The sequence below is a fragment of the Aptenodytes forsteri genome, unplaced genomic scaffold, assembly GCF_000699145.1.
Source record: "Aptenodytes forsteri isolate BGI_AS27 unplaced genomic scaffold, ASM69914v1 Scaffold494, whole genome shotgun sequence".
In the NCBI taxonomy this organism is placed as follows: Eukaryota; Metazoa; Chordata; class Aves; order Sphenisciformes; family Spheniscidae; genus Aptenodytes; species Aptenodytes forsteri.
In genome coordinates, this window is record NW_008794455.1 from 185,951 (window position 1) to 197,719 (window position 11,769).

The following is an 11,769-nucleotide window of genomic DNA, read 5'->3' on the forward strand; positions in this document are numbered from 1 at the left end:
AGAAGCCGCCGAGCCCGCGCTGTGCCGAGGAGCGGCGCGGGAAGAGCACCGGGCAGCGGGAACCGGGGCACAGCCAGCCCCGCGGCCGAGGTGAGCCAGCGGGGCCGGGCTGGGAGCTCCCTGGTCGAGGGAGGAACGTGCCCGGCTCGGTGCGGGCAGCTCCCAAGTGCGGGCAGCACCGTTGCCGGGGACTGGAGTTCGGCAGGGCGGGTGGGGACCCTGCGGCTTGCTCCGGTCCTCAGGCAGCGCAGACCTGTTCCCTCCTCTGGGCTTAAACCAGCAGCGAGCTCTTCCCGCAGGCCTGATGTAAAACTCCGCAAAAGCAACTGCTATTTTTAATTTTGGCTTTGGTGGGCTTTGATCCAAGCTGCGGGTAAACCGGGATGGAGAGTGCCCTGCTCCGCTGTCCGTCTCGGGTTTGTGCTTCCCTTCACATCTCTCCTCGCGTGGGTGCTTGTCTGTTTATAGTGGTGACAAGAAGAATTAAGGGCTTTACAGTAACGTGTCCGTGGTTGTCCCCTGGCGCAAAGTCTGTAGGTGACCTTCCTGGGGGGTGGGTAATGCAGCTGGTCGTCTCGGAGAGTTGCTGGGCCCTGGGGTCTCCGAGAGCCGAGCAGCTTCGCTGGAGTGAGAGCTGCAGTCACTGAGCAGCCCTGTGCTCAGGTGGGCTCCACGCTGTGGGTGTGCCCTCAGAAAGGCTTGGTTCACGATTTCATCCACATTTTGGACAAAAAAAAATAGCGAAACCCGATCCAACTTTTTTGTTCGGATAATTCCGCAGCACTATTTACAATAACAAATAATTAAGCAATAATTAAATGGGAAAGCGGCATCAGGGAGATGTGCTTTGCTGTCCCCAGGCGCTGTCCGGGTGGCCAGGCCAGGCAGAGCTCACCGGCAGGTCCCTGCGGACTCTGCCCCTTCCTTGGGACCTGGGGTCCCCGTGCTGGGTCTGCTAGGGCTCCCCACCCCCGGGTGGCACGCTGACCTTGGTGAGGGGGAGACTGTTTCACTGGCATCTTGACTTGTTGCTCGTCAGTAGGAGGCGTTATAAAGGAAACTAGGCCTTTATCTGGTGTAGATACTAGATACTAGAACTAGACTTATCTGGTGTAGGTAGTAATTCTTTATTCTGGACTTATCTGGTGTAGGTAGTAATTCTTTATCTAGATTTGTGAAGCGCTTTGAGATCTACGGACACAAAGGTCTGTGTGAGGAGCTGGTGCTTGTTATTGCAACACTTGAGCACCATGATTTCCTCTACCTTGGGAAAGTTGTCTGGGCTGGTTTGCTTTCCCTTCCCACCCATTCCCTCCCAGTTCCTTCTTCTGTTGGGTGGAGAAGAAACTTTAACTGTGGCTGAGGTTCTCTGCTTTCCATTTTGCCTCCAGACTAATCACTGGAGCTTCGTCTAGGGCAATATTATTAAGCAGGCTGGTTCTTCTATCGTCAAGAGTGTAAATCTGGAAAAACCTGAAAAAAAATCCTGCTTGGTAAATAAACAGCAAATTGAAAGCTCTGCCCTGGAAAGGAGTGAGCAGATGACTACAGCAGCTTTTGGGTTGCTGAGGATCTTTCCATTATAGGTTGATGTTATACTCATGTCCTGAGCCTGCGGGCAGGTTTAGTGCCTCAGCCCTTGCTGCCAGCTTCCTGCAGTGCAGGGCCGTATTCTGGCAACAGGCCTGAACTTCAGGTTGATTCAGCAGCTTAGCGAACATTATAACTCAGAGTTATTCTATCTCTTTTAGCTCCGAATCCTGCACAGCTGCTCAGTGCTCCCTCCCACCATGGAGGGTTTCCCAGGGTGTGGTTGAATGGGTAGATGGTCTCCTCAACTGGCTGTGAGGGAGTTGGATGCTGCTGTGGCAGGAGGTAGCTCTTTCTCGCTGCGGAGAAACGTGCTGGGTGCTGAGAGCTGCCCATGGGTCCAGGAAGCCCTGTCTCTGTTAAGATTATATCATTTGGGCTTGAGGCTGCTCTGAGCCTCCAGTTGCATGAGGTAGCTTCTGTGAGAGCTAACCAAGTGCTGCGAGATGGTGTATCAGTGCTCATCAACTGCAGAGAGTCTGAGGAAACTCTCCCTGTCTGTGTTTTGGGGAAAGGAGGTGCTCATAGGATGCCACCCTAGCTCTGCTTTCTGGTCCAGGGGGCATCTGCATGTATCGGAGGTGATTTGGATGCAAATCATGGCAAGATGGCAGACCTTGGGGCCAGGTGATCCTTCTGGTGTGTCCAGGGGTGCAGGGAGCCAGTGGGACGCTGATTCTGTCCCCTCTTCCCCACTAACCTCCATTAGTGTATGGGCAGAAGTGCTTCTGAAGAAGTCGCTGCTCAGAGTCAGCTTCCAGCTTCTCAGAAGCTCTCATCAGCCCGGCGGTGCTGGAGCAGCCTGCCAGCCGCTGCTGGGCTGATATGGGTGTATGAAACCAAAGACAGTTGACAAAAGAGATGAATGGGCAATATCAAAGACTTTGTGTTTATTGATGTGCTGGAGACCTGTCTACACCGGAGCATTTCCTGGTAGGAGAAGTGGGATGCCATGATGGACCAGAAGGAGGATTTTTCCTGTGCCACGGTGGCTTCTTTCCCCAGTGACACAAAGTGACAGGCTGAGCGAGGTGCTTGTGTAGCATTGCCTGCTGCCCCGTGAGCCTGAGTCCAGCTCCTGTTGCTGAAGCGGCATAAATGTGGCAGCACAGGCAGCCCCAGTATGGTGCAACTCTCCCAGACCTCGTTGCCTTCAAGGTGAAGGGTGGCTCCTGTGGCCACAGCTGCCCTCTCTTGCCCCGTATCTCTCTTCCATCATGTCCATGTGCTCGGCTGACGAGACTTGTGGAGCAACGGGCAGCGATGTGCCAGCCCAGGCAATGCTACGCACCCTGCCCCAGCGCTCGCAGCCCTTCATGCCTGCACAGCAGGGAATGTGCTAGACCTGGGCCAGGCAGCTCTGGCGCCTGGGAGCCGGCGTGTGCCCAACCCGTGGGAGAAGGATGTGGCGATGGGTGGGGGTGCCTGGGAGATACGTGGGGAGCAGTCCTGAGGAGGACATGTTTTCCCCAGCTGCCTCACTGCCTACCTCTGTGCTGCTCTTGTTTGAAAGCTAGGTTGAGAAAGAAACTCTTGAGGAAAGCTGTGTGCAGAGAGCGGGGTGAGCTGCAAGAGCGAGGGGGTGAGCATGAGGCAGGGTCTGCTGGGGACTCAGCAGGGGACCGGGACAAAGAGGAAGGTGCAGCAGGCTTGCTGCCCGGGCACGTCTGGGGAGGGTGCTGGCTGCACCCTTGGCTGCCCTGGCGCCGCGGTTTGGGGCGGCAGGGTGGTGCTCTGCCAGCTTGGCCAGAAGCGGGGATCTGAGCTGGCTTGGCCGTGGCTGCAGGGCTGCGTTTCTGGTGAGTTCACCAGGGCGGGCGGTGCAGGACTTGTACTGACTTTACTGCAGGTGCCCAGCCAATAGCTGCTTTGGCGTACAGGCAGGAGGTGTCTGATCCAGCCTAAAACCTGCCAATACGAATTTAATCTGCAAAAATAGGTTATGCATGGATTTGCACCAGCGTCGTGTTTATAGTAGATCAGTCTTTTGCAAGATAGGATGTTGGGATTTCAATAAAATTTTGGAAAACCTACAGCCTGATTTACTCCATGGCTAAACCACAGGCACGGGGTCCTGGGGGGGACATCTGCATGGCCAAGCCCATCACGAAGCAGGAGCTGCCTTCAGGAGGAGTCAGGTTCCTGGCAGAGCCTGTGCCACCTGAGTGGGAGCCAGGGGTCCCATGAGGACAGGGACGAGGGTAGGCAATATCACTAATGGTTTAATTGCCCGTGCCGGGACTGAAACAGCATTGCCTGGAAGCTGCGTGTTTTTTGCAGAAAATGACCACTGAGGTCTGTTGCCAGCCTGGAGCAGCCAAGTAAGTCACTGCTGAAGCCTGCCCTGCCCATACAAAGATGCGAACAGGCACTCGGGCTGGTGTTTTGCTCAGCTGCTCCCTGCCACATCCGTTTGCAAGACCACCCTGCAGATAGTCCCATAGAAGTGGCCGTGGGGAGGTTTTTGTTGCAAGCGGCTGGTGGCCTCATGCTTTCCTCTGTTACAGGTGGTGATGCTAAGGCTGCTGGGCAGTCCCAGGGAGATAGCAACCATCCAGGGGCTGGGGACACTCGGAGGCATCAGAGGGGGCGTGCAGAACACCGGAGACACACCATCACCAATGGCGTGGACTTCAGCATGGTAAGGGGACAGCGCTGTCATGGGCTCCAGTGAAGGGGCCTGTGGTCCCTGGGGGAAGGTGGATTGCAGGAGTCCCTCACCGCTGACACGAGCTGTGTTTGGGCTGTGGCTCCCCACTGCCCACCCTGCATGTGTGAGCTGTGGGGTGTCTGGCAGATCCTGGTATTTTGGAAACACAGCTCTGTTGATGTACATGGAGGTCCTGCCATTCCTTCCAAGGTGCTTTGTGTCTTGAATCGTGCCAGACGGGGAGGAGGCACATGTTCCCCTGCCTTCCTCCGGAGTGGGGTCAGCCCACAGAGCCAGCGTTTGACTGCACGGGTGTCTTCCTCATGGGCAAAAACTTGGGCAGGGAAAGGCAAAAGGGAGGTGTAGGAGCAGGTGGGTCTCTGGGCCTTTCAAGCACTCCAGCAAAGGTCAGGTACGCTCTGCGCTGGCGAGCAGTGGTGCTGGGCTGTCCCCTCTACCAGATGTTCTCTGTAGGTCGGGGCTCAAGCACGCTGATCCTCCTGGCTCCCGGGAGACATTTTGCCACTAATGCAGAGAAATCAGCATTGAATTTAGCCGGGCAGCCCAGGATGGAGGGATCTGCTCTCCTCTCTCCGTCCCTGAGTGGAGAGGCTTGGATCAGATTGCCTGGATGAAGGGATCTGCACTGCTCCAAGTGGAATGGAGGAGCTGCCTGGGCATGTTGCCCACAAGCTCAAGCTAAGTTTTCCTGGGAAGAGAGCCAGGACTCAGCCTGCAGGATGAGTGATCGGCAGGACGAGCTCTGGCCGGTGTCGGAGCTGCTGCTGAAACTGCGCCTGTCACCTCTGCACTTCCACTCCTCGCACCCTGGTGTCACCCTGCTCCCTGAGCCCAGCAGGGCTGACTGGCAGCATGGGCAGCATCGATTACAGCCTGGCGCTGGCCTTGGGGGACATAACATGCTCCGATGCCTGGCCTGGGGAGGTGGGGTTTGTGCACACATGGTTTGCTGGGCTTGCAGCCATGCAAGGGGTTGGGGTGCTCTTGGGCCGAGGGAGTCTCTGCTGAGAGGTGCTGGCAAGGAGTAATCAATGTAGATGTTTGTGTCTGGGGATGAGTGTCTCTGGTCCTCAGGGTTTTGGTGGCTGGGAGTTGCTGCTTCGGAGAGGGGGAAGGTGCCTCCTTCCCTGGCAAGGCTCTTCCTTCTGCGTGCAGCTCCAGGCTGGAGCCCATCACTGCCATGATCTCAAGGTCCTGCCTGGTACTGGTGAGGAGGGGCTGGTGGCCAGCGTGTCTCGCCAAGAGCTGGGGTCTGTTCCCAGCTCTGCCACAAGCGCTCTTGCTCTGGGCTTGTGTTGCCCTTGCCTCTGTTTCCCCAAGTTGTTGTGGGGGCAATGGGAGGGAGGTCCTCTGCCTTTCTTCCCCCCTCCCCCTGTACCCAAGTGCTGCACTGCCTTTAGCATGCTCCTCCCCCTGGAGAAGGGGTGTCTGTCCCTGTCCCACAGGTGAGAGGCCTTCCCTGGCACCCTGGCAGGAGCCTGTGGGTACTATTCCCACTTCTGAGCATACAGAGACAGTTGGAGCAGGTTTGAGTCCAGCAAGGACTGAATCCCTGTGCAGGGCGGTGCTGTTGCCTCCCCCCTGATGCTGGGAGGATGCTGGGCCCCCACAGAGACAAGGCACTCAGCTGTGATTAGACTAACTTGCCTAAAGCCCATGGGGGGATGGGAGCACTGGTATCTGTCCTGCATCCCAGGGTGCACTAGGACGGGTTCATCCTGAGCAGCAAAGCGGAGGTGTGGGGGCTGTGCTGCAGCCCCGGGACCCTTTGCACCACCACGGTTGGTGTCTGCTCAGCTGGTGTTTTTCAGCCAGTTCATCATCGATTGGCCTGATTTCCCCATGCCACAGGGGGTAGCTGGGATGAGACCTTCTGTGAGAGGTTGAGCGCTTTCATTTGTAGGCCCCCCAGGGTAACGGCACTGTCCCCTCCCCTTCTACCCTGGGTAGCACCAGCCAAGTCCAGTGCTCTGTCTTTCTCCTGCCCCAGAAGCTGCCTCTGCCCCCACAGCATTCCATCCTTAGCGAGATGCTGTCTGTCCCCGCACCCAGCAGGGCTGGTGATGTCCCACTGCTCTGTGGGATGCTGCCTCTTCCTCCGGTCACAGTGCTGGCCAGCAAGCCTGGTGGGGCCAGGCCAGGCCAGGTGGTTGTGGGCTGCAGCCCGAGCTGGGTAGGGGTCCTTGCCACATACAGCATCTTCTTCATGCCGCTCAGCAACAGCCTGCATAGCACCAAGGCTCTGCGCTTCTTCCTGTGGGTACGTCCCCTTTGGTCCGTCTGTCCAGCCAAGCATGTGGGGGGAGGGACGACTGTCGTGTTGCAAACAGCATTTCCAGGAGCAGCATGAGCAAGAGCAGCCCTGGCGTAAAGGGTGGCTGGCATGGGGTGGGAGGCTTTGGGGCTGGCAGTGGGGACGGGGAAGTGCTGGCGGCCTGAAGAAGGTCTTGGTATGGTCTCACTCGTCCCTGGGGGTGGGGATCTGTTCAGGGTCATTTCTAAGCTGAATTGTCCCCCTCCAGATGCTCCCCAAAGCAGCAGGAGAGGTTCCTGAGCATCCAGCAGCTCCTGGGTGATCAAAGTCCCACTGGTGCCTGGAGGAGACTCCTGGAGCCCAGTCTGTGCCGTGGGCGGTGGAGGCCAGGCTGTGTTGTGGCAGAGAAGGCACAGGCAGCAAGGCAGGCAGTTCCCCGTGCTCTTGGCATGGAGACAGTGGGGCAGGAGCCGGGGGAGCAGGCTGGCACGGCTTGGGAGGAGGGGAGCAGGAGCCCTGGACTCACTGGGTGAGGGCTGATGAAAGGATTGATGCACCAGTTGCTCTGTTCCCCAGGGATGTCCCCTCTTCTCTCACCACCTCTGTGATTGCCGGTGGCAGCGCAGTGCCAAGGGGCTGCAGGAGAAGAAGGTGGCAGCAGAGCAGGGGACCCCGTGTCCCCTGGGGCACAGACCGCTGCTCCAGCCCCGCTGTTGATGGAGGGGCCAGGCTGCCTTCCCTGCAGCAGCCTTGGCTATGCCGTGACCCAGTGCAGGGTCCTGCTCTGCCTGTCCTAGGGGGCTGGTCTGGGGGCAGGAGACCTGGGCACTGTTGTAGCAGCCCTCCAGGTACATAAACGTCCCCACGTCCCTCTCCAGGTGACACTGGTGCTTGAACCTGAAAGACTCACAGAGATACTTAGCAGAAAGGTATGCTGTGGTCTGCTCAGCTTGGAGGTGCCTTGGGGGTAAAACAGAATGGGGAGCAGAGCAGAGCGCTGGGGAAACAGGGCTGCAGGTTTTCCCCTGGCTTCCAGTCTGCACATTCAGCTCGACTGCTTGCCACTCGCCAAAAGCCATGTGTATCTGTGCTGCTAGCTGACACTCGCAGCCTTGGGGGGGACTTGGGGAGCAGCTGCAGGCCCTGCTCTTACTGCGTCCCTGGATAAATATGAGGCAGAGAAACCTGCAGTGGGGAGGAGGGTGGAGGTGGCCTGACTGTCCTTCACCTGCTTTGGTGGATCTCCCAAACTGGAGAACTCTTCCCCCAAAGCAGCATCAGGCAGCAGCCATCATCCCGCTCCTCCACGGCTTTTCGTGAGGAGAGGGGCTGAGACCCCTGCCCATATCTGTATCTCTCTGCACCTTGTGAAGAAACCAGCTCCTGGGGCTTGACAAGGCCTTGGTGGGGAGGGGGTGACATCTCTGCGTGCTCTGTCCTGCAGCTGAAGCACATGAAGGAGCTGGAACAGGAGAAGGATTTCCTGCTGCAGGGTCTGGAGCTCGTAGAGCGCACCCGGGAGTGGTACCACCAGCACATCCAGTTCATGCAGGAACGCCAGAGGTTCCTGGGGAAGAACAAAACCAGTGCTGTGAGTCTGGGGCTTGTTCTTGGGGTGACCGTCTGCTTGGGAGGGTCTGGGGCTGCTCTGTGGGTTTGGAGAACCAGGCTGGGACTTGGTTGGACCTGGAGCTGGCCCCATGGTAACCCCCAGCCTCTTCTTCTTCCCCGTCCCCCAGGACTTCCTCCCTGAGGGCAGCCAGAGCCACCTGGGGTGCCTGGTCCCCAAGCTGCAGGAGGTGAACCGCTGCTTGGGTGACCTCCTTTCCACCGCCGGCAAGGTGAGAGCAGCAGATTAGCAGCATGTGGTTGTTTTGTGTGAGCTTGGGACCCATCCTGTCCCCCCCCTTACGCTGGTGGCTGGGCTGACATCAGGGCTGCCAGAGTTTCCCCGGGCTCTGGGGAGGTGACTTGGCTCTGTGGGCAAGATAGGGGATGGGGGACAGCCAAGAGGACAGCACAGCTGGTCCCGAGCTGGGCTGAAGGATGCTCAAGGCATTTGGGGACTAAAGGACATCCCCCAAAAGGTGTAGCCATTGTCACGTGAATAACGAAACCATCCTGCTGAGGTGCTGAGTCAGCCCTCTCGGAGCTGGCTGTCCTGCCGGGCTCCTGGCAAGAAAGCTTCCCACCTCTGCCTGCCTTGCTGGAGACCCTGCGAGGACCTGTGCTGGGGTCTTAGTCCTGTGCTGGGCTTCTCTTAGTTCCCCGTGTGCCACAGAAACAGCTTCTGGCCTTGGAGAAAGGCTGGGGAGGGCCACCGGGAAGGAGGCTCAATGTCTCATCCCTTCCCTTCATCTTCTCTGCAGCCAGCAAACCCCTCCTCAGCTCTGAGCAGGCTGGTCCCTGTGGCGTCCCCAGCCTCAGCAGGCTCTCAGCAAGCCATCAACATGCTGAAGGAGCAAAACCGGCTTCTCACCAAGGTGAATGGGGGTACAGGGGGAGGACATCCCCTTGGAGGGGGGCTGGGAGAGGAAGAGGGGTGGGATGGGGCTGGGGAAGGAATATGAGGCAGTGGAAAGTGTTCCTTCAGCTTGGCCAGCCTTGGTCATCCCAGAGAAGGGTGTGTGGGCTGGACCTGGAGACCCCCTGTCATGCAGCTGTGTCCAGCTGTTTGCTGGGTGAGGGTCCGTGAGCAGGCATGGGGCATCCCTGCCGGAGGGAAAGGACTCTGACAAACACATGTCATAGAGGGTGCAGACGCTGTGGCTGGGGTCTGCGAGCAGGGCTGCTGGGGAAGGGGCACCTGTGATGCCCCTGCCAGGGCCAGGCTCACTGCTGGGGTTCACATCCCAGCACCCACAGCGCAGCAAATGCCAGCATTTTCCTCCTCTGAACAGCATTTTCTTCGTCTGTCCTGTGCAGGAGGTGACCGACAAGAGCGAACGCATCACCCAGTTGGAGCAGGAGAAATCTGCCCTGATCAAGCAGCTCTTTGAGGCTCGCGCCCACAATAACCATGAAACAAGCCAGCTGGACTCCACCTTCATCTAGCGCCCATCTCCCTGCTCCCTGTCCTCGAGCTTCCCCGGGGGTTTCGTGGGAATCTTGCCCAAAACCCATTGCACCCGTTGCTCCAAGTGTTGTATCTCAAGGTCTGGAGCTGCTGGTGGCATCTCTGCAGGAGGAAGCCGGGAAGGCACTTCCCCGACCTCGCCTGGGGAGCATCCCTGCACTGCTCTGCTGCTGGGCTTTCCAGCCGTGCTGCTCTCAAGCTGCTCCTTTTCTGTCTCTAAAGGGACTGCAGGGACCATACCCCCAGCCCCGTGGTCCCCAACGTGCTGGGGGAAACAGCTGCTGCCCATGCTGCCTGCATGGGGGGCAGCTGCTGTGCCCTTGGCCTGACTTAGGCTGAATTTTGGCTGCTCTCAGAAAAAGATGATGCATCTTCAACACTCCAGCTGGCATCTCCAGGCAAGCCTGGCCGTTGAAGGGTGGCCTGTCCCCTGCTTGTCCAGCTGTCAGAAGACAAGATTGAAAATCCAATGGGGCATGCCTGGCCCCTCTCTGCTGCCTGAGTTCTGCCTGCCAGTGACACTGTACCGGGCCAGAGCAGTGCCCGAGCTGGTGCTCCTCCTGGCGTAATCCCTCTTTCCAGTTTGTGGTAGTGATGCCATAGTCACTGTTTACACGTCTGCAGGCTCCCGTAGTTAATGAGCCATAGACCCAAACGAGGTAGCCCGTACCTCTGAGCTGCTGTTTCAGGCTGTTTGCAGATTGAGGCAGACACCTCTACATCCCTTTATTTGTCTTGACCTGGCAAATGTTTCCTTATGACTGCCAGGCTTATGTTTTTTTCATGATGACTTTAAAAGGAGAGGTGATGTCCTACAGCATGAGGATGCTAACCCAAGCCTGACTTCACAGAGGGGCTTTAGGACAAGGTTTTGTATTTAACTGAACGTGGGTGACGGAACGGAGGCTGATGGGCTCTTTCCTTTGCACATCTCCAAGTGGAGAAATGGCAGCTTTGCCTGTCCTGGTGGTGTACGCTGGCTCCCTGGGGTGACATCCCGAGTGTGAACTGCACCCCTCTCCAGGTCTCTTGGGGGGGTGGTGGTGGTGGTCTAAGCGTGGGTCCTGTTAGACTGGTGCATCTCGGGATACCTCCTCCTTCCCACCCAGCTCAGTGATGATGCTTGAGCTGAACAATGTCTTCCACTGTGGCTTGGTACTTGGTATTTATGGTACTTTCATAGGAGACCCTTGTGAATCCCCATGTAGCACAGGCCTGGCCCTCTGTAACTCCAAGACCAGGACCTTTCTCTCCAGGGTTGTTTCATACTCTGATTCTCCTGGCACGATGCTGTGGCACAATGCACTGAGCTGGGCAGAAGGTGCTGGACCTGCCCTGCCATGGGCTGGACACCATGCAGACCAATTCCTTTCTCACTCCTGTTTTTATCTGTCCAGTGCTGTCTGTCCCATCCAGCTCCTCTCTTTGAGGTTGATCTTGACCTGAAGCTCACTGCAAGGCATGAATCCCTGCTCTACCCTTGTGCCTGCTGCCCTATGCCGTAGTGGGGATCAGCAGAGTGCCGGGGAGGAGGAGGAGCAAGGCCATGGCTAGTCATGTCCCCTATCTGCAGGAGTAGGGTGTTAGTTGTCCCCTGGGCATTGGTGCCTGCCACCTTTTTCATGATGCCGCCTCTGGTGTCCAGTGCCTGTTTTGCCTGAGGTTTAATTAAAAGCAACCCTCTTTATGAGGAGGGTCACCTCTCTGTAGGGATAATAAAGTGGGGTGAACTATTTAACTTATCCTTCTGTCTCTGCCTAAATCAGCCCATCTACTGCTGCGAGCCTTGAAGTTCCTGACTGTCCTGTCCCATGGGATGTGGGGTGAGCTGAGGTTGCACAATCACAGCCTGAGCACGAGGAGCCCAGGGGGTCTCTGCTCCAGGCCATGTTCCCATGCCCTTTCCCGTGCCCTCTGGGCTTCCCTGTGCTCTGGGGCTGGGGACGCCCCGGTCTCTTCTCACTGCTGTGGGACGGGGTCATGAAGCCACCTGTACCCCTTCCAGTGCTGGTAGCTTCATCTGGCTGCTCCTCCAGAAGCTGTTGCTGGGGGCTCGTGCTCCTCAGATGGTGCTGGTGTAGTTCACAAACTCTTGTTTCTTTTTAAGCCCCCTCCCTCAGAGCTGGCCCCTGTGGCTCTGGGCAGTGGTGGCCATGGTGCTCTGCAGTGACTCCTTCC

General features: G+C 57.7%; 1 protein-coding gene across 1 annotated transcript in view; it reads left to right on the top strand.

The window, feature by feature from the left end:
* The window catches only part of SAPCD2 (suppressor APC domain containing 2), a 19,820-nt gene extending 10,251 nt beyond the window's left edge, over window positions 1-9,569 (top strand). The window contains exons 2-7 of the mRNA XM_019474952.1: window positions 3-90; window positions 4,098-4,231; window positions 7,960-8,106; window positions 8,255-8,356; window positions 8,885-8,998; window positions 9,441-9,569. Of these exons, the coding sequence (XP_019330497.1) occupies window positions 3-90; window positions 4,098-4,231; window positions 7,960-8,106; window positions 8,255-8,356; window positions 8,885-8,998; window positions 9,441-9,569 (714 nt within the window). The remainder of the gene's footprint in view (window positions 1-2; window positions 91-4,097; window positions 4,232-7,959; window positions 8,107-8,254; window positions 8,357-8,884; window positions 8,999-9,440) is intronic.
* The last annotated feature ends 2,200 nt before the right edge of the window (window positions 9,570-11,769 follow it).